The 23216-nt window shown below is 35.9% G+C and overlaps 1 protein-coding gene across 1 annotated transcript; it reads left to right on the top strand.

Moving 5' to 3' along the window:
* Positions 1-1871: 1871 nt before the first annotated feature.
* On the top strand, positions 1872-21980 carry Stg-1 (stargazin related protein STG-1). Its single transcript, XM_072014342.1, has 8 exons — positions 1872-2217; positions 12795-12887; positions 13811-13954; positions 14837-14925; positions 15296-15451; positions 18215-18430; positions 18718-18893; positions 19435-21980. The coding sequence occupies exons 1-7, from the start codon at positions 1878-1880 to the stop codon at positions 18880-18882; spliced, it is 1203 nt and encodes a 400-aa protein (XP_071870443.1). The 5' UTR covers positions 1872-1877; the 3' UTR covers positions 18883-18893; positions 19435-21980.
* Positions 21981-23216: the final 1236 nt, after the last annotated feature.

The raw sequence follows: 23216 nt of genomic DNA, 5'->3' as shown, positions 1-23216 counted from the left end.
AACTTCGTTACTGACTACCAGAAGATTCAAGAATTTCCTACAAAATCTTCGAAGCATGGGAAACATGTCAAACAATCTTTTATACTGCTTGTTTCGTGCGCGGAATATCAAAGAAAACTCAGCATACCCGGATGATGGATTAAAGATGTAGAAACGTTTCTGTTCTAACAGTGCTGCCTACGTCTCGTATTTTCTCTGCGTTCGATATGATCCAATAAAGCAGGAAAGTTTGACTTAAATTTCAGAGTTCGTACGTAGTTGTCGCTAGCTCAGAAGATTTATGAATTTCGGTAATACGCCCTAAATTCTAGAAATGTTTCGTTCAACAGCTTCACACGTAGCTCATAAATCTTAGCTGCAGACCGACCCTTTCTGTTGCAGAGTTTGGGAAAGGACGACTGGTGGGCACCTTGACGAACTTCGAACTGCAAACTGCAAACTCCTAAGTTTGCACGACGGCCGAAGGGTACGATCCTCCACGGAACAGTCTTCGAGTCTTCCTTAAATCTATCTAGGATACAGCGATCAAAGTGTTTGTAACAAATGAAGAATACTCCTTGACGCCGGCGTGTAACGCAATACTTCAAATTCAGCCCATAACTATTCATCACTACGCGTACCCAGCGCTGAAACTATCACGTCGAGCTCCCTTCGAGCACCGAATGAAAAATTACGCGTCAACATCCATTGCCTTCCCTTCAACGATGAAGTGTTTATTCCAAAGCCTTGGGAAAACAGTATGAAAATGTTGCAAATCTCTCTCTCTCTCTCTCTCCCTCTCTCTCTCTCTCTCTCCCTCTCTCTCTCTCTCTCTCTCTCTCTCTCTCCCGATAAATTATACCATTCATCATAAATTGTAGGCGAAAATGTTTATTCGATAAAAATTTATCGGACAAAGAGTGGTTTGTCATCATCTGATGGACGACTTTTTAATCAGTTCGCTTTGGAAATGTTTTATCAAGAATTTGCTACTGTTTAGGCTATCTTTTGCAATTACTGTAATTTCGCAAACGGGAGTGATTTTTTTGAATAAAGGAGATAGAACAAGAGACGGCAGAAGAAAACTTTCGATTGCAGATACACGCGATAAGACTCGGGTGGAAATAAGTTATTGCCGTTACTTCCACTGCATTATCGATGAAAAGTGTTAACGGACGAATCCAGTGCCAACCGATTTCCAATATCGGCTTCGTCACGAACTTTCGCACATAACTTTAAGAATAACGATGTATAAAGGGGAACCTTGAAATAAAGGAGAGAACAATAATTTGTCTTTCCGTCAAAACCGGATTTTCACAAGTTTCTTGGTCGCCAGCCAGATTTTCTTGAAGAATATTTTTAAATAAAGGCGATCCTTCGAGTGACAAAAGGAAAATTCTTAACATGACGAAAACATTATGAAATTGTTAAATCGTTAAAGAACAGGACTGTGATTTTAGTATTTGTAAATATCTAATAATAAAACTTATAACTGAAGTACAGTCCTTCAGATACTCACGAAGCGATTTAAAGTGCTTCAACTCGGAAGATTTTTACGCCAAAGATATATACCATTAAAATAACGTTATGAAGTGTAATAATGAAGTGACCAGAAGCGCCATTAACTTCTGACATATCGATTATGATTGATAACCAAGAGTTTTAAATTTAATATTTAAAAACACACACACACACATACAGAAAAATATTAGAACAAGGAGGCAAAATCTAGTGAGAAAAATCTTAGAAATAAATACATCATCAAATTCTATCGTCATCGTCGTGATCAAATCGATCCAAACGAATCCTTGAGACAAAACAGAAGAGAAAAGAAGAGATTAAAATATCAAGACGAAAAGTACCAAAAAGCTTTTGATTGCTGGTGCTGGGATGCCCCCATGACAAAAGGGAGGCACGTGGTGATGTCTTGTTGTTGTTGGTGTTGCGACAACCTCGGCAGTGCCGGTTCTTCAAGTGCTGGTGCTGGGGGTGTTGTTACTGGTGCATCTGGTGGTAGTGTTGTAGTTGGTACTAACGCCAATAACGCCGGTGGTAGTGGTCTCGGTATTGCTTCCGGTCTTTCTGCGATGCTGTCGTTGGTAGTCGTCACCGTCGCTATCAGTACAGGAGAGTGGCTTTTGACGGAAGAGAAACTACCGAAAACTTCATCGAATGCTTCTGTGGAGCCTGACAGCAAAGTTACGTACAGTGGTCTGTGGAGAGTCTGCGTTGCTATAAGTAAGTAGCTTTAACGAAGTTCTATACCTCACGATACAATTGTAAACACTCAGCTTCGATCAAGCTTATGGTTATGTATCCATTGGAGATTTATTTGTAACTTTGTTTCATCCTTCTGGCCAATTATTATTTTCCATTTTTATCTCCTTTGTAATGAAATATTTGCTTTTCAACGAGGAAACGTTCTGTGCTTATTTGTTAACATTTATTTTTATATACGAAAGCTAATAAATCATTGAATAATTCAATTACTCGCTGCACCCATTCGCATGCTAAACAATGAACAAATATAAACTTGGGAATAAGTCGAGAAATATATTTCAGCATTAGTAAAATCCGTAATACTTGAGGGGGTAATATTATGCTAATCTTCATCGTTGCTTCCATAAACAAGATACGACATTCCTTATAATTGCCGGAATCAGCTTAATTCGTAATCTGCTTATGAAGTTGAGAAAAACAGCAGAGTTACGAAGATTGACTTGGAAATAGATCGGTGGCAAAACTGTCGCGATGTGATTTTACTTCTTTAAAAAAAAAAAATAGTGCCAAAAATCTCAAAATCATACGCTTAGAATATATACTTGACGATATCTTGTTGCAATATAGAATCATAGTGGATTTGAAAAATATATTATCAAGAGTAGAATAACATGGGACGATATCCAGGATGCGAAAGGTGACGAATGACAGTGGAAATTTTGGAAAATTCGCGATAGCATCGATAGTAACAGAGGCGCTAAAGAAAATGTTGACTCAGCTCTTGCCATTGCATTGACCAGCCGGACATACCAGCTCGGAATAGATCAAATGTACGTGTGAATAAAAGCTTCAGCTATCTGTTCAAAAAAAAAAAAAAAAAAAAACAAAAAAAGAGAGAGAGAAAGGGAAAAGAAAAACGAGTAATATACTCAAAATTATTACTACGCAATTTCTTTCCATAGTATTTCAGAGTATACTTTCCATTCCGTTTGTCTTTTTATTCTTAAAGCCCTTTTAAGCCAACCTCAATTCTGTGGAAAAGCATTACCACACACTTTGGAGAATTCGCGAGCGAATTGTAACGACCGATCCGCTTATACTATTCGCATCGTGTTTGAAAAGTGATATAGAAATAGATACGACAGTGGGAAACGATAACGGAAATTGAAAAAAACTCCCGGTGAAAGGAAGCACCGTGAAACCGGAAAATTGTTTGGGACCTTCTTTGAAAGTACACCGAAGTACTCCAACGAACAAAATTGTATTTAAGGGAATCTAATTCAGCGTCGTTCGAGCTTTTCCCTAAGCTCTGAACCGTATCAAAGGATAAAGGGGAAAATAAAATAGTTACGTATATGCCGTAGTTGCTTATTAGGTAAAGCGAAAAAATTTCCAAAGAACAGCGTTATACGTTTCGCAGAAAATACCACTGAAACTATGAAAAGATACCTTATATTATAATTTCGTTGAGTAAATGGTTCGCAAAAATTAATTATATAGTAACTTAAAAGAAATTAATCATCTACGATAAAATTGGGGAGTTCCGAAGAAACTTAATTTTCTTCGTTTCTTCGAATAAAAATAAAATAAAATGACCACTGTATCGCGCATTGGATTATGTTGGTTAGTATTCAATTCTAAGTTCTCAGGAGAAACTAATTTCCCTCGAACAATGCGAATTAACTAGCTTCTTCGGAAGAAAATTGAATCACTCCTGTAACACGAAGACCTACAATTTCTTTTAACTCGTATTTCTACAAACCTTGTTAACCTCTGTGAAAGGATTTTCTACTTAAGAAGTGATAATATCTTCTTTTCAAGATATGCTATGCTATGCTATGATTAAAGAATCTACAAATGAGAGAATGGAATATATTAGCTAATCTCATTTTAATCGATTGTCTAGAATATCTTTTGCATTTAAAAATTGATACATTTAAATATATTAATTAAAATACAAAGACGTGAAGCATCGAAGTAATTAACAGAATGTATAGCTATTTAATCTTCAAACGTCCACAGTTGCTTGACGTGAGAACTAACTTCTAGATTCTGTCCCTCTTGGGTATCACGTATTCCTAACTTCTCTACCTGTCGACAAACACTCTCAGTGTCCTGTGGGCTTTCTCGACGTTTCTCTGCGTGACTGTTCACCATGCACGCTTACAATAATAAAATACAACTTCAATATTATTGGCGACAGCAGATATCGATAATACATCGAGTTAAACCGTATGAAAGTTAAGATCAAAATAAATAATGATGAAACGAATAAATATGAAATCGAAATTGTGTTAAAATATCACGCATCGTTTGGATGGCTTTATCGTGTTTTAATCACATTATATCGTAAACTAAATTAAAAATTTCAAAATATAGCTGAGCGAATGTACAAAGATAATAAAATGAAAACGAATTTTCGATATCATCTGCTAGAGATAGGTATCTAATTCAAATGAATACGAGTTTCTGTTTTGTCGTCACACCATCAGTTTATTTTTCATTTTTCGCTAATAACTTTTCAAAGATACGATCAATCGACGCTATTTCCAGAGCGATAAATGCCGCAGTACCAAACGTTTCTGTCCGAGTATTTTCTTTTTCAATGGAATTATTTTACTATAAATTCGTCTTTTTCTATAGTACAATTAAACTAAAATCATTTATAATTTTAAAAGACAAATAAAGCTATTAATTTTAGTTTAAAATATTTTCGAAACTATTTTAATCAACTCTCATCCATACTTGTAAGGGAACGTGGACGTTCTACGAATAAATTCCACGACTAACTTGTGCACTTAAAAAGTAGATTTTTCATTTCGACGATTCGAGATATCGCCCTCCATTTCACAGTTTCAACTGTTTTGCATAGCCGTTTGTGAACTTTTCTTGAATACTTAACCAACAGGACTTACGAGATCCCTCGAGTAACGTTATAGCTAGAGTTTAGTGCGTACTATTCTTAAGGCTGGATAGTACCATCTGTTTCTACTGGCATTTGTCTGTCGCGGTCCTCTCTCTACTTTACAAGTGTTCATGAAATTTTTATCTTAATTATCTATTTGATATTCATGGTATTGTATTCATCGTGAAGTGATATTAAAGTTAACAATATTTTCATAAAGTCAGCAAATACACGAAAAAGATTAATACAGATAATTAGAACGTTCATTTCGCCAACAGTAAACAAATCCCAGGATTTTATATATATTTTTCTAGCACTTTTAATTTCACGGCTACACAACACGTAGTATCATATCTTATGCATGAAAATTATAAATCGTTTCATCCTCTGTTAACTTTCATAGGTACGACACTGCTGGCGAGCTACATGATGGTCCAGCCTTAGCTGCATTGCTAGACACGTAGGTCTACGTGCTTCAACCTTTGAATATTAATGTCTAAACGGAGCCGAGATACCACTGAAATATTCCTCCACTATAACTTGCAGTGTTCTGTCAATGTACCAACTTTATCCATTATTGTCCTACCGTTAATTGATTATGACGTGGTCCAATCTGTGTTATTACCATCCTATTATTATCATAATGTGGCAAGGGAAAAACGATTTCTATGCATAATGTCTTGATAATCTCGTTAACCATAGTTGAATATGAGACAAACGCAATAGGTTGAAAGTATTCAGAGATACCTTTGGCGGTTGATTGCAAGCTTCTCAAGATCTTTCTGTTCTCAACAGCAAAAGATTTCCCTCGGCCGAGGAAAACAACGGAATGGCATTTAACTCATAATACTTGAAAAGCATTTTGCCTTTACCATTCCACTTTGCTATCTCACAACAGAATTTAGATATACATGTACATACTTTACGTATACTCCACACGCGGCACAGTGAAACGCCATTCCTTATGTTCCTTGATAAGAACAATTTATTTTAATTTCACTACTCCATGGCTATACATTTCCGTATCGTGATCTGATATTGTATCCTATTACAATTGTCATAACTTTAAATAATCAACTTAACAATTACATACATCCAATTAAAGTAAACGGATGAATCAATATATATCCAAAATAAAGTTACGATCTTTTCTCAGATTCTATCATGCGAATATCCTTCAACGCCTTTAATAGAAGTATAATATAAACGTTCAAATAATTTCGCGAGTCTTATTCTACCTATTAACAAATTTCATAAATACATCCCGAACAATTACCACTCCAATCTTCGTATATTAATAACCGAGACACAAACAGAGAATTCCACTTTAATTTCTTCTTTTATTTATCCAACGTAAAAACTCATCAAGCTATATCAATACAGGGTAATAATCTCCACGAAACAAAGGTGAATCATCGTTGATTTCCAGTATAAACGCTTCTTATCCTGTTCTTTATCCATTCGCCAGGCACCGCTGAGATTTCAGTGAATACAGAGGCGAGGGCAGAAAGCATTTAACAGGTAATATTCGCGAAGCGTTCTGTGATTCCGGTCCAGGCTCTCTCGATAGGAATGACGGCATGGAATGGGAGAGAATCTGAAGGAGACGAGTACAGTGGGTCGGAAATGACTCGTTACCGAGGGCACCGGAAACCGCTTTCCTTTTGCTGCCGCCATCGCTCGGCCTCCAAGCAGTTCCACGCCTACCAGGAGCGATGCCCCCTAGCTATGCCAGCAAATAAAGAAAAAAGAGCGAAAAAAAGCAAGAACGAGAAGGAAAAGAAATAGAAGAGCCGATGGTGGAAAGCTTCGTCCTCAGCCCACTACCGGATAACTTCTTATCTCGGTCGAAGAAACTCGAATTTTGTAGATTGAGGCAAAGACGAAAAGATCGAGAAAGAAAATTGCGTATAAAACATAGCCTATTTAGCCAGAAACGATGGTCGCTTGTTTCTCTTTTTCGATTTAGGCTACTGATTCGCAGACGTTCTCCTCTCTTATGTCAATCTGTATTCTTCCAAGGATTATTCGTTTTATGATAATTACATTTTGCGATATATCGTTCGTAACCATTTCTGCAAAGAATGAAGGTTATTCAGAGGTTTTAACTGGTTACGCAAGTATCCACGGTGAGAAATTAATGTAGCTTTGATGCTTTCATGCGAAGCTTAATACCACTATGGAACCATGCTTTTCTTCGGAAGCCCGTAGGAAGGATTTATGATGCATCTCACCCCGTTAATTCTGTTAATCTTAGAATCTCCGTTGCGCTTCAGTACACAATTTTGCAACTTGTTGCGAAAGTCAGCCAAGACTTTTTGTTTCCCAGTAGTTAACAGAGTTGCCAGCGCGTTTATCATTATTTCCTGTTAAAACTATCAAACTGGCGACTCTTGATATTAAAATTCTTTTTATATATTTAACGTCGAATCGTTCGAGTTTTTAATATCAACGTACCAGTAATACAAGTAACTCGTATGTATTCCATGATATCATATATGTATTTCACGAATACCATGATCCACTTCTTTAATTCTCCGGTCCTCTGATATTATTTGTGTATAAAAAAGATAACACGCGAGATGTGAAAGAGAATTTTTTCACAGAGGCAATGAGACATAAAGGTATGAGTATCGTGTGACACTAAATTCACCGAAGACAAATCTGATATTGTTATCCAATAGGAAGAGCACGCATATACGCGGCCGCTACGTTAAAACTCGGTTTCTGTGACAAATGCTTCTGGGTATTTAATAGAGTAATCGTGCCAGGGTAGTGTCTTCGTAACATGTCCAGGTAGCCAGACCCGTTTGTTCCAATTAGCCACGCTGATGTTAAATAATGTCACGCCGCGCCGGGGAAACCGGTCGCGCAACGTGCCGGCTACTCCCATTGCAGTTGTACGCTGGATGATCCCTATTTCGTTGTAAACTTCATCACCAGTCCGTGGTCTCGCGTGGCTCAATACGAATCCCCGTTTCTTCTTTAAATGGCCACCAGAAAATCGAAACGTTATTAGACTAGAACACGAAAATACGTATCTGCCACGTATTCCTTTTTCTCGGAAATTTCAACGGCTTGAGAAATGAAAGTCCTTTTTAATTAAAATGCTTATGACATGCTTTTCAATTAGATCCGTAGATTGAAAAAGTTTCTTTCCATCTGGGACTTTTGCACATCAATTCGTTCTCCGCTTGACCGAGATTTGATCATTTTCGTGCTACATAATACGGAAAACAGAAGATAAAGTCAGTGTTCGGATTGGAATTGCTTAAGTTCAAGCGACCCGGAGTTGTTTGAATAATTTCTATAATTTTCTAAAATAATGTTTCTAATTTCTCTGGACGCGAAAATGTTGAAAGCAGCATGAAACATTCTATGAATTATGCTCTTATTTTGTATTCTCTGCAGACAAGTGTGATGTACAGTATGTAATATTGTAACGAGTTACATTTATGAGAATGGCACACAGAAAATTTAAACTAAGCGAATTATATTTTCATCGTGAGTAAATTTAATTAAAGAAACAAGAATTATAAATGAAGCCGTGATAAACAAAATTCAGATCTTGTATATTATGTCTATCTGTCTGTCTGTCTGTCTGTCTGTCTGTCTGTCTGTCTGTCTGTCTGTCTGTCTGTCTGTCTGTCTCTCTCTCTCTCTCTCTCTCTCTCTCTCCCTCCCTCCCTCCCTCTTCACCCCTCTCTCTCTCTTTCTCCCTTGGAATTTAACTTGTAAACTTACAGACCATAATAGTGCGTAACCATAATTATTTGACAAATTTGGAAACATTCCTCCATTTTTAACCAAAAAATAATATTGTCCCTATGTGCGATATTCTCTATACTAATAATTAATATGTCCAAAATTTAATTACAATATGCGAATTTCTAGAATAGATGGCCGCATTAGCCTGCCAGCGGAAATTAGAGAATATGGAGCCCAGCAGAAGTTGAAAAAATGAAATTCTGCGACGAACAACTTTAATTCTTCATTAGCGAAACTTCTTATTATATTAGAAATATATTCCCAAAATGACCTTCTTAAATCATAAAATATCACGTATCTGCATATACTTTACAAACTTTCTAACCAAAACTTTCGCGAGTTTTCCAGTGTCAGAGGTAAGTAGAGGTTTGAACACGTAAAACCTCTTTCAGATCCTGACGCTTTAAAATCACTCTTGCTCCCTACGACAAACATATTTCAACAACTTCCACAAATATACAGATGGATGTAAGAACCTGCTTAACGAGTTCTACTTGTCACCAAAAACCAAAGTACATAATAATACTATTACGACCAAGTTACAGCAATCTCGATCATTGAAATGGTTTCATAATATCGAAATTACGCAATCCCCTGCCATTTTTGGGATAGAATACGGCTCACTGAAAATATGTGAAACGGCAATCCCGTGAACGAGGCTCTATCATTCCTCGCGAAAGCGCTGCTCTCGAAGAAAAACGAAATTGCCAAAATGAGAAGTTGGCAAAGGGGCGCGTGTTTCCGATTCTCCCATGTTACGCTAAAACGGCGACCGCAGTGCATGATCGAGCCGCGGTGTACGCGAACGCGAGCAAGTTATTATTTCTGTTATACGTATACCTCTGTCAGTGGGCAGCCTGCAGCGAACCTGGAATATCGATTCTCAACTGTCGAAGGTAGGCAATACGGCCGACTTCCGGCACGAGCCGGAAATGACTGTTCCACGCCTGCCAACCCAATTCCCCGTTCTCCGTTTCCCCGTACCCATAGCAGCCGCAGCGAGCTGCGTAACTATAAAAGCCCGACGCTTTGCGTTCCCTTGCGAATGATTTCGAGAAACGCTTTGATAGTTGGATGCACCACTTCGGCATTTGTTCCAAAATACCGAATGGTAAGCGTGTTTAATGATCGACGCTTGATACGCGCGTGCCTGTAATCGACAGGAACACGAATCCCACTTTTTAATGCCCCGTAACGTGTAGTAGTATCGGTTTAATGACAATTACCAAAAGTAAATACGCTGGAAACACGGTCGCGCTTCGCCACCTGTTTCAGCTTAGTTTCGGCGTCGAGTAACGGAATGTTCGATGATTTGCATAACGTAATTATTTAGTGCGCGGCTCACCGTTTAATTTGGGTACGATGTTACAAATAAGTGATTTATGTTGTTTATCTTTGCGGTAATTATCCAACTTCTTTGCTTTGGTCATTTATTTATATACATTTTTCGTTTTGTTTTGAAAAATGTTATTAGGAATATTAAAAAACATTCTTTATGCAAACGTTTCGTATCGTTTGGAACAGTACGTATCGATTTGTTGATTGTATTAATTTTAAAACATATGGGGAACATTGTCGGTACGAAAGGAATCGATAGATTGGTTCGTAAAGATTTTCAAATTGAGATGAATTACGATCATCGTACTTGTTTGCGTAAAGTAGAGCTGCTTAGATGGAAGTAATGATCGATTCATGGGCTGAATGTTCGTAAAACGTATTTATTGGAAAAACGCGCAAAAACTAAAGTAGCTTTGTTAGTGGAACGGAATTACAAACGAGCATTTCAACTTCAGAACATTATAAAAGCATACATTTGTTGTTTTCGTGAATTTAACGATACGAAATAGCATTTCTTTGATTCATATTTGAAAGGCAGTTTTATAAATCTCTGCCACAGTACCGTAGCCATACATCATACGCATATAGCGTACGACAATCTTTCAATCGTGACAAGATCTACTTCGTACAACTTTGATTGAGGGCATTCCTTTCGTACGCTCTGTAAAAACGTTGCCCGACGATGTTTCCGCTTTACCGTTTCCATATTTTAATCGATAACTAAAATATTTGATAGGCCAAGTATGTTATTAGTCCTAATATGTTATTAGTCCTTTCTTTTTACCTTTCGATTTCACAACATGAATGTGGACACTGATTTTTGGACGTTTCATGAGAATCCGATTTCGCACCCGTTTCTAGACTTTACATCAAATACATGAACCGTAAATAACGATTGGATGAACATGAAGGGATTTACGTAAAATTTACTGACTGACAATTGACCGAATCTCAAAAATGTTTGGATGCTAAAATTAATCCGTTTTGAATGACAAGTTTTTAAACGCCAAATAAAATATTGAAACTAGCTAATTGCTAGAGAAGTATATTGACTCTCTTTGTCTAAATATACATTTTACTGCTTTATTTGAGAGAAAAGGTCTTTCATCTTTATAAAATACGTCCCACTTATTAAAGAGAAAACTCGTTGCATGACATACATCTTGAAACGAACGCATCCGGAAACATCCCTCGATCATCTGCAGATGATATTAGAATAGAGACATATTTCGCGTTCTATTTACGTGAAGCTATTGCAAGCCTGCCATTGCAGTAAGATTTGCTGTAGAGAGATATCGATTGCGATAAATCAAATTGTATAAAACAGAACCATTGCGTTGTGACGGACGACTGGTCTAATAACGTGACATCAAAGTAAAGTGTGCAAAACTCACAAGTCACGGGTTATCGCTCTTTGCCATACGGTTCGTTTCAATTAAATCTAAAATTGTGAGAGAAACGTAAAAGATAGTACGACGAGAAGAAGAAAGATGATTTACTAGTCCAAGTCTTATAAATTACATTCATGCGCTGCTTCCCCTTTTCACTTTGAATTCGTCTAACTTTTCCCTCGCGACTCCCTTTGAACATTTCCATTTTTACGTAGTTAGATTACCAAAAGATAATTACGTTCTTAGTTCTCTTATTACTGCCTCCCGTTCAATCCACAAATCAATACTAGACCCGCGAATACATCGTCACACGCATAAATTTTCATTTAAAAGACGAAAATTAAGATTCGATAGATCAAATCATCGAGTTTTCCTTCCGAGAAGTTAAATTTCTGTTTGACACCATCGTCTTTAAATCTGATTTAATGATGAAATAATATTTGGCCAATACAATAGCAGAGGAGATGATTGAATACCACAGTCCACGTCGAATTGCGATATTTCTGCAATTGAATTTCAGTTGCTTTATATTATGGTGGAAATAATACCTCGTTTAACGAAAGTATTAATGAACGTCTATCCAGAAAAATCACGTTTCCCTTCCGAAGACTTCCACGATTCTGAGTGTGCGCCCCAAGTATTATTTTATTGTGTCGCTTCTCTTGTTATCAAAAATAAATAAAATTCGAAATAGAAAGGAAATTATTGAAAAAAAAAAAAAGAAGAAGTAACGCATATAGAGAAGAATGAATGGTCGGGTAATACTAGTAAATGTAAATCGTACGATTCGCGTGACAGAACAGCAAGTTTGTCGGAAATAGAAAACAACCCTGTGTAATTGCTCCGAGGTTTCAACGACGAGGAAGCGTCTAATTCGCGCATTTTCTACACAACGTGCCAGGTAATAAAGAGAAAAAACGGAAAGCTACAATGCGATGTAACGTTATTAACGACCACCTGTGTTCTGGCGACAATGGAATATAAAACACGAGAGCCATAAAGCTAGAAACTGGAGAAACGAAACACTCGTTGCGCATCGCCGTTGGAACTTTCAACTAAACGCGTAACTAAAAAACAGGCGACGAATTTATTTTGGTACTTTTTCGATATGGTCAAAATAGGCTACAGAAGCTTGCGCGTATCGCAGATGCGAATCCAGGCCAGGATACGAATCACTTTCTTTTGTTTTCTAGGCTCCCGCATGGAATACGAATGCTCGAGCATCGACTATTTTCCAAACGAGGAATACAGCCCAGATCCCAGCGATTCAACGATGGCAATACCATGTGAGTACCAATGAGACACGGATCGAGTATATGGGACGTGTGCCTTTGAAGGGGGTTGATTAGGTGTCCTCTGTCCAGCACTGAACTCGAGTGTGACACGCTCCGTAAAATATTCGGCGGGAAAATGCTTTCAGCCGGGAGGATGTTCCATCCATAATAAACTGGATCCGACAATTTGTCCATCCCGATTTTCACCCGTCCTTCGAAACCTCGTTCTTCTTCTTTCATCGTTCGCTGAACCGTGAGAAAGAATAATACGAAATTTCAGAATATTCTCCCTTTTTTCAACGCTTATTCGTACATCAATTATTTTTTACAGGACTTTTCACTGTAATTGAAATAATTTTTATTATTTTATCGTTATAAAGTGCTGGCGATTGTTAATATTTTATGCGTAGAATTTGTGATTTTTACAAGGATTGTATTACAAACATTCGTTGTTAGGCTTTTGACGTGAAATTTTTGAAACTAATAACGACGAATTGCGTGGATGTGATAGGATTTATTCAAAATAAGTTAAGAGTGTTTGAAACAGTAGTGTAAGAACATACATTTAGTTTCGTATTCGACTAAGTTATATTTTCGTTCGCTGACAGGAATGCTTTTATAACTTCAAAATACGTATTGAGTTTTGTATGGCGAAATATGGCAGTGAAAAATAGAACGGAAAAGTAGCGAAGAAAAATAACAGCGAGCTGAATCACGCCATGATTCTTAGGCTAATTATTTCTACCGTAATAAGTTTCAATTTTGTTCTGAAATCCTTTATTCGTTAAACAAAGCGAAATATATTCCTACAAATCGCATCGGTATCCTCGTATCTGCATGTAATGATCAAAGGATAGTTGAATGAAGAGAAGAAAAATTTCGGCAAGGAACTTTTCCCATTCGTCGAGCCCGTCATACTCATATTTTTTACCTAGATGCAGTTACCAAGTCGGCAATGTTCTTCTTCGCTGCAACATCGCTGCTGGTGGTAGCCGAAGTTTGTTACTTCACGGCTCACGTTACTCACCCGAGACACAGACTTTGCGTCTTTGTCGCCGGCGTAGTCTTCATAGTTTCCGGTGAGTAATAAAGTACACCAAGCTTATATTGCACCTAATACTTCGCCGCACACTAACTTTCTGAAAAAGGGTTATGAATACAGAAAGCAGAAAAACAAGCGGTAACTTGTTGGTTCGTATAACGTTGAAAATAAAAAAAATACACAGTGTATCTTGTAGAAATACGAGCCAATCGAAACCTGTACCACCTGGTAAATATGAAATTAAACTTCGTTGTGTTATAATAGAACTACCAATTTTTAAGATAAAAAAAAAGAGAGATCGTAAAACAAATTTTGATGATTTTCGTGGATCTAGTATTACCCCTTTGTTCATTTAAATAGCATCGTTATAATATTTTATTCGAGTTAGAAGAAATTTCGAAACTATTGTTTAAAAAAAGATTTTGCAGAAGATGGATAAAAAACCTAAAAAATTATTGAACTACCAAAGGATTAGAGCATGAAGAAAGCATCTTTCTGGAGCAATTCCGCTTTGAAAAACGCGCACTGCGTTGTAGAATCGTTTTGCCGAGTACAAATACAGAAAATTCCACCTCGCTTTTCAAATATTACGCGTTCGATATACACAGGCTCACCAAAGTATTCAAACAGTTGTAGATAGCTTTTTTAAATATATCACGTGTGTTATACGAGACATTTTGAAATTTCATTAGTACCGTTACAAGACTCGACTATATTACACCGTTCTCGAAGATGAGTTTATGTAAGGATCAGTAGGTTAAATCTACATATAATGTCCACCTTCGTAAATGTACCACGCACGAAGATGGATTAAAGTTTAAATAATCGCGTTACCTAAGCTGTTCAGAGCCCGTAAAATTGTCGCGAGAACTGCTGCAGAGAGATAACGTTTAAGTTATTAAATCGGTTTCCCTTTCAGGTTTATTAATGCTGGTAGGAATGGTGATGTACATATCTGTGTTCAAAGCTGAAGTTGGTAGCAAACTTAGACCAAGGTCGTCGTTTCAGGTCAGTCAAATATCCAAAACTCGTTTGATGTTCACATCCCTAAATACAGAAAAAAGAAAAGGAAAGGCCATATTATTCTCAATCGATATTAATCTCAATATATTTAATCTCAAGTTTCAGTCGGCTGGAAATTTTTTACATTTTACAAATTTCCAAAAAAATAAAAGTTTGTGTCTCATTTGAAACGTAGAAAATTCGGATAAAAATTTCCAACGAGGGAATTTTAGTTGAAATTATAGCCTAACCGTGGAATATCATACGGAACGATGAAATTCTCAGACTCATATTTCCTTCGGTGGCATTAGATTACTTCTTATCTGTATCGCTGCCCGTGTGAATGAATATCTTGGGCGCAATCTTGCGATTTCAGGGACCACCCTTCACCTACAGGTACGGATTTTCATTTTTGCTGTACGTGAGTGGCTTCATCACGACCGAGGTCGCTGGCACTTACGCCATTTTCTTGTATATTTCTTGGCACCAGAAAGAACTGCTACGGAGAGATTCCAGGCGAAAAAATTACGGGGTTGGTAGTATTAGCTTCGTTTCTACGACTTCGGATCGGGCTGCGCTCGCGTTCGGAAACTTGGACCGAATTAACATCCGCTTAAAAGTTTTCGTTATACGAATCGCAGTCGTTAGTCTTCGTTTGGCAGAATATCAAAATATCGAAACTATTTGCTTGGCCCATCAACAACCAAGTGGTGAAATAATACAAGCGTATCGCTTTCCACTCAAATTAGAATTTCATTAAAATTTTGCAATTTTAATATAATTCTAATGCACACTCGTCGATTGGAACGTAATAAATTTTCTACAAATTCTTGAAAGTCTTTGTCACTTATACCGCAAACTTTGCGCCTCTCACTTTGATAACTCGCAATCAACGTGCTCTTTTCTTGGTTCGCGCGTGTGCTCGGAATTCTTGAAACTTTCAAGGTGTATAAGTTATTCTTCTAAAAAATTCAGCTACAATCTCGTGCTTTCAACGATAAAATAAAACTCGCGCAAATAAACTTCCAACCCAGCTGAATACGTATAGTTAAGTCTCTTGAATGCCAACTAAAAATTTGAACGTGAAGCTTATATTTTGAAATACTACGGTGAGATTTAGATGATATTTTCCAAACGTAATTAATAACTGTTTAAATATTAACGGATAATTGTAAAGCTAGGTTTTGCTAAAACGTAATTCACAAAGATATATTCTGTCCAAGTTAAATTACTCGTTTAATATCTATATAATAGAGTACGAAATGTTCTGCATAAACCCCCATCTGCACGCAATTTAATAAGTGCTCGTGCAAAATTTTACTCAAGAACGTAGCTCGCGTGAATTACACTTTGGGACGAGTTTAATTTAAATTTAACGAACGTTGTGCTACTTTGAGACAATATTATGAGTACCAACAATGGTACATTAATATGATTACAAAGCGAATAATGTCGGAAGAAAAAAGTAAATAAATTTTCTGAAAAATGTGCGAATAGTTCTGCATGCTTTTCACCATTGCACGATTAAATCTTCCATCCTACTGTCAATTAACCAACTCGGCGCGAATTCAGCGACTTATTTTAACTGAATTACGATCCGGCAGACTAGGAGTTAAATTACATTTAACTAGTAAATAGACACCTGAATGAAAACGAAGCGAAACGCAAGGCAGAGGCAAGTGTTAGCTCTCGGCCTCCAAGTACCTAGGATCTCATTCGCGCAATGCTATCGCACTCAGGAAACAAGTGACACTTTTGACTTCGCGTCCCCAGGTAGTTTCCACCGCACGGAGTAAAGATTAAAAGCATTGGTTCTCTTGTATAGTACTGCTTTGAAATTTTCCCTGCGAGGATGCTCGACAAGATACGTGAAACATATATAAAACTTGCCAAATTGAATTGAAAATAGAGCAAGATGATAAAAGGCAATAAATGGTTATAACTAAAGCGATACGATGAAAATAAAAGAAGTTCATATATATACATAATATAATCACGTTTCAATCTCAATAAACGTCTGTGTATCAATTTTGTCAAAAATCTCAACATGTTTTTCGAAGTCCGAAATATCGACGAGTTTGGTATCTTTAGTATTAAGTATCGCGTTGAATATTAACGCATAGCGTAAAAAGCAATCGGTTAAACACGACACAGTCGTACGAAACATACCTGTTGCGGTATCTGTGGGTCTAGTATACTATAGCGTTAACATAAGCTGGCACAGTTAAAGCTTTACAACTAACTTAAACCTACGACCCGATAGAATGAGATACCCTCGAAAGTCATTTCAGAGATTAGAACGCATACTCGTAGAACTTTATTAAGCCATTTTAATCCAGCTAGAGTTTCCCACTTGTACGTGCTTCGAGATTCAGATATTAAAGGTAAACATACCTCATAAGAGAGGGAAAGAGGGAGGTGTTCTTTAGATTCACCGTTGGATTAAAAATATTTTCAATCGATTTATTTTCATCCCTCGTAATAGATCAATTTTTTTAATCGGATGAAAGGAACAGACGCGCGACGAAATAAGTGTCAGGACAAATAATAAAAGAAGGAACGAGCGAAAAGGAAACAAGATAAACGCTTGCAGTGCGTCGGAAAGCAGGAAGAGGAAACACAATAGAGAAAGGAAAAGAACAATTCGCGACCTACAGTGATCCGTGTGGCCTCTGTTAACATCGAGCTGGATTCATCCCCTTTATGTCAGTGGAAATGCAATACTTCCGTGTAGTAAAACCGACGCAAGTGGAATAGGTCAGTCATACATCGACCATCAACCTTGTCCCTTCCACATATTTCTACGTATGTATTATACGTGTATCTATACCCATATCAATTTATTTCTCCTTGTAAATTTTTGCAATTACATTTATTTTACTTCCTCGCTTTCGTCCGTCGTAATTTCTCTGAATAATCGTATCTTCGATCTTTTTCCTCCTCCAAAATTCAAGCTGCAAGAGATTCTCACGTATTTTCTATAGAAACACAGTGAGAAATATTTGAATCGAAGAGACTGAATATTCTTTCCTAAACTTCGTCCGATACAATTACGCAGATTGGGGTTTAATGTATCTTTTATGCGTTTGACCTAATTCCCTGCTGAAGCAATCAACCTTAACGCTTCCGGTATTAAACGAATAACCTTATATGCAGAATCGTTCGTATACGCGTTGAATATAGTTTCCTCTTTATTCAACTCTCATTTCGACGTGTTTTACTCAAAGATAATAAGAGATAATTGTCATTACGCGGAACAGAAATCCGTTTGTTTGTTCATAACGTCTCTTTTCAGGGCGTGTATCACTTGGACAATCACCACGTGCATCATGCAAATCACGCGACTATAGGCCACAGTGGCTTCCTCTGTGAGAGGCATCAGAAGAGATACTTCTTCGGCAGGGATTCGGTAGATCATGTCGACTTCGACGAGTTCTTACCACCGCCTCCGAATTTAGAATATCACGACCACTTTTCCAGGCAATTTCCTAGGGACCTCACCACACAGACGGTAAAAAAGAAAACGAGAAAATGAAATACAAAAATGTTTAATTAGACGGAATATTTTCATTTTAACGTTAATTTCCTTTTCGCGTTTCCTCTACAAAATATAACATTTAAATAAAGTTGAAATAAAAGGCAGACTGAAAATGTAATTGAAACAAAAATTGCGATTAAAAGAAAAATATTACACATCAACCGTAAATATTACATTTCCCAGACGAATTTCATACTTTGCAGCTTTGGAATTTCATAAATTTTTAGAACTTTAGAATTCGATAATTTAATTAATCACAGGTCAGTACGACAGCCGATGTCCTGCAGGAAGAGGAAGAAGAGTACAGTCCCAGTGTTCAACACGAATTCGTGACGTTTGATCTTGACGAACCTCTACCTCCCCCACCACCAGTTAGGGGTGGTGAATGGACCTTCGACACATTGAGAAAAACGACTCCCGTCTGATATACCGTCAGGTATATTTATTCGTCTCTCTTTTTACCTTCTCCTATCATATTTGTCATTCTATTTCTCTTTTATCGAGCATTTAATTATATCGTCATATCAGTTTCCGCAACTCGTATCGTATCGTATTCATAAAATTCCTGATATAAAAAGTCATGTAACGTTTGGTTAAATTGGCAATTAGTATTTTATACTACATTCGAAACATTTGATTCAAGAAAATGTAATTGACTGTATCTTAAATTTATTTTGAAATTTAAGGTATTGTTAATTTCGTTTCTAATTATGAAGTTTCTATAGGACTAAATTTATTTGAAATTTGTTTCAAATATATGCATGCACGTTAAAATTGCTACTTAAAATCGATGTAAAATTCTTTGGTATTCGAAGACCGCCTAGAGAGGAAACAGGATTCTCTTACCTTAAGAGAAAGGGTAGAAACTTTACAACAGAATATATAACGCAAAATTCATCGCAGATAAAATCACGAATACAGTCCGAAATGAAAGTAGTCGTGTCGTAAAATCAAACGAACAGTTTGTGATTTTGCAGATACGCGAGACTAGTGCAAAGCGTTGAAAGCGACGAGGAGGACGAAGCGGAAACCGAGGAAGACCACGACATAGCTGGCGATTAAACAAATCGACTCGCTTTTTAATGAGATACCTGATACCTTACAACCGAGGATCGGATAGCTTTCATCGTTCAAACTCCAGCAGAAAGCCACACAAAAGCAGACACTGAAGCAACGAGACTTGGGAGTCGATGGATTATCGAATTTCGGAATTAATAACTCGCCGAACTCCTGTTTTACACAACGTAACTCTGTAGCTCAAGATCGTGATCAGGGGAAAAAGTGAAGGGGGGAAAAACATAAAGCACATAATCCACGAGTAAGGATAAAGTGAAGCAGTAACTATTAATTAACATGTTCGATTTCTCAATTTATTTTATTGTGTATTTTTCTATTCCATGTTCTTTTCTCTCTCTCTCTCTCTCTCTCTATTGAGAAAAACACGAAGAACGCTTAAAGATGATAAATGATGACTCGGTGAACGTGAAACTTAAAGTATAGACTAAGATTGAAGAAAATGAATCGAGAACAAAATCTCGATCCTTCTTTTAATAATTTTATTCAGCTAAAACGACTGCCAGCCTTGATCTTCCATTATTAATCGCATATGAGATGAATATGATAGCTTTGTTGAAACGAACCGTCCCATCGTCGTTGAAAGAAAAATAAAAATTCCAGAATACGGGAAAGAGCTTAATAATTATTAATTTAATGATCGTTAAATTTGTATTCGTATGGAAGTCGTTGATGATAATATGTTTATGTGGTGTGTAGAATTTTTAGCAGGTAAATATTACATAGAAATATTGTGTAATACTCTCGTATCGTAAAAAAGAAACATTCATCGTTTTATATTCTGACTGTTAATGGGATTGTCATTTTCTAGTCGTTAGGATTGTTTGTATTCCTTCCTCAGATAGAATTTTTATGGAAAGGAATTAAGTGAAAGTTTCCTAAAAGACTGCATACTACAGATGCAAAGACTGTAGACTACATACATCTACCATAATTGAAAGCAATCGAAACTGTAAATCGATTAAATCTATAGTTACATAAGTATTAGTGTGTTTATAGTAATCAAATATCCAAGGTTTTACTTTTAATACTGTGGGGACCAAAAAGAACTGGTGTTTTTCCTAATTATAATCATTTTCTTATCCTGTTTTTAATACAATTAAACGATTCTTACGAATTACTTAAACTTAAAATTTCAAACTGGAAAACAAGGTCTTCGTGGTGTTAAAATTAAAATGAATATAAAGTTCTACCAAAGACTGCAATGCCAATGAAAATATTAATTGATTAAATCGAGAAGAGGAATTATTGGAAATGAAATAAGTATTATGACCATGATATATTATACTCGTGAAGGAATTTTCTCGAATGGAAAACAAGGAATTGCAACCATGAATTTGATACAGACAACGACGGTGATTCATTGTTTGTATCACAAACTTGTTAAAAAGCCCACCTAACTAAGGAAAATGTGCTGTACAGAACATATAATATTGTTACAACATTAATATATCTGAGAATTTTTAACACAATTAAATAGTTAATAAGTTTTTATACAGTAGTCAATTTTCCACCAGAATTTGTATGCAGATTCATCGATTAAACAAAGATGAAAGTTATTAAGATTACCTATTACTAATTAGTCAATCACAAAAGATAAAACAACAAATTTAATTAAAGGTCTGATGAAATGGTACACATAAATCTTAAACTATATAACCTTTTTCTAATTTTGTGTTCATCACATTGAATATCATTGTAAAACATTGGCAAATAACTTCTTTAGCAATAACCATCTTTCATAATTTATGAAAATTTTCCTGTTCCTAAATTTTTAAGTTTTTGTACATGTAAAGCTTTCCAGTCGCATAAAAATACACATCTTATAGACTGCTCATATAAACATGAAACAAAACTTTTTCATATAACATACCCAACTTAAACATACAGAAGTAATTCATTAGCAAATTTAATTAGTGAGTAAGATTCAGTGAAAAAGATATTAACCTATAATTTTTGATAATACCAATAAAATATGTTCCTTTTATGTGACTGGTACACATGCTAATACTGTTACTATATAAAGACTTCAATAATTTTCTTTAATTCTACACAAACTACTTGTAAATAAGCCCAGATACTTGCAATGCAATATATGATATAAAATGCATTGCAATGAGAGAGTTCATTTTGTATTGTACATTTGTAATGCTCAGAATTAAATCATTATATATCGGTCTCTAAAGGACTTTTTGGTAGTCTTTAAGTAAAATAAACCAAAAGTAGGCAACTGTCATCTGATAAATTGAAAAAAGAAGTGATTGATCTTATTGTATATGACATTTGCCCTGAAAAGAAAGAGAAGGAAACTGTTTCTTGAAACGTTGCCATTGTTTATAGAATAATCCATGTTCACTAGCATGTAATAGAAATTTATTGTTTATGTATTCAATGATGATAAGCTTGTCCAAACTTTACAATTTGTACAATAAAGTTTCTTCAAATTTAATATTCAAATATTCAACTAAACGCATATCCTATAACATACAAATCATTTAGATTAATTAATAAGAATTCGATGTAATTTTCAAGTAAGCTTTGGAATATTACTTGTTAAATTATAGCATATAAAAAATATCATTCCATAAAGATTTCAATTTGACTTAACAAAAAATAAATTTATATTAATTTCAAGGAAAGTACATCAGAATTATTTCTATCAATGTACAAATCAATTAACCAATCAATCAATAAGAAAGAAAATTTACATACATAATTCTTGTCTTGTAAACTCCAAATTGTCCAACGATATAAGGAAACAACAAACCCATTCCGCGCAAATCGTATCTACATTCTGCACTTAACTTCACTATTTAAACAAATTATACGTCGAAATTTCATTATAAAACCCTATATTACCCTTGATAAAGTATAAATTGTACTTAAATATCCAATTGAAAGTAAGTATATGTATAGACTGAACACTTTTTATTATAGGAACACATGGCGGGATCTCACACGCGCCATCTGTAAACAGAAGCAACTGTGGTGATAATCATGTGAAATATGATCTGTAATACCGACCATTCAGAATTTTTATTACGCCCTCTACAATCTATAATATGGTGCCGAATGAAATTAGTCTGTTTAAACGCGCTCCGTTCATTTAAACAAAACTTTAGTTAGTGTTAGTATTAGTGATTGAATTAATTTATCTGAACGTGAATCACCATTATATGAACGAGAAATCGTAAGTAGTAAGAAGAATCAGTGTACTCTTACGCATATATGAACTTTAGTTATACGAACCTCTTATTCCACAACGGTTTCAAATGAACGATCGTATATTCTATCGTATATCTAATTTTAATACGAAAGTTGATAAACTTAGAAACAAAGGATATGAAGACAGAGTTAAATTAAAACACTTCAGCCAATCGGTCTTGGCAGAATATCATATTGAATCCAGATCACTGGTATATGGCTTTGACAAAACTATTGTTATTGCAAAAACATCTTTATATTTTCCACGAGAACATCGCAAAGCAAATAGAAATTTAAAAATATCCGGACAATGTGATTTGATGCAACGAATACAACACCAACTGAAGTTGGCACTTTATCCTAACTTTTCGATTTTCGTTTTTTAATTCGATTGAAATTTGAATCAAATTAAAGAAAAACTTCCGGTTTGAACATCCGGATTGATAGACCAATCATGGACAACCAATTGCAAATAATCGTT

The sequence above is a fragment of the Bombus fervidus genome, chromosome 12, assembly GCF_041682495.2.
Source record: "Bombus fervidus isolate BK054 chromosome 12, iyBomFerv1, whole genome shotgun sequence".
Classification (NCBI taxonomy): Eukaryota; Metazoa; Arthropoda; class Insecta; order Hymenoptera; family Apidae; genus Bombus; species Bombus fervidus.
This window is presented reverse-complemented; position numbering and strand designations above follow the sequence as displayed.

Coding starts and splice junctions, on each gene's coding strand:
- Stg-1 (XM_072014342.1), top strand. CDS start 1,878: ATGACAAAAGGGAGGCACGTGGTGATGTCTTGTTGTTGTTGGTGTTGC. Junction 2,218..12,794: donor GAGAGTCTGCGTTGCTATAA/GTAAGTAGCTTT, acceptor TTTGTTTTCTAG/GCTCCCGCATGGAATACGAA. Junction 13,955..14,836: donor CGTAGTCTTCATAGTTTCCG/GTGAGTAATAAA, acceptor TTTCCCTTTCAG/GTTTATTAATGCTGGTAGGA.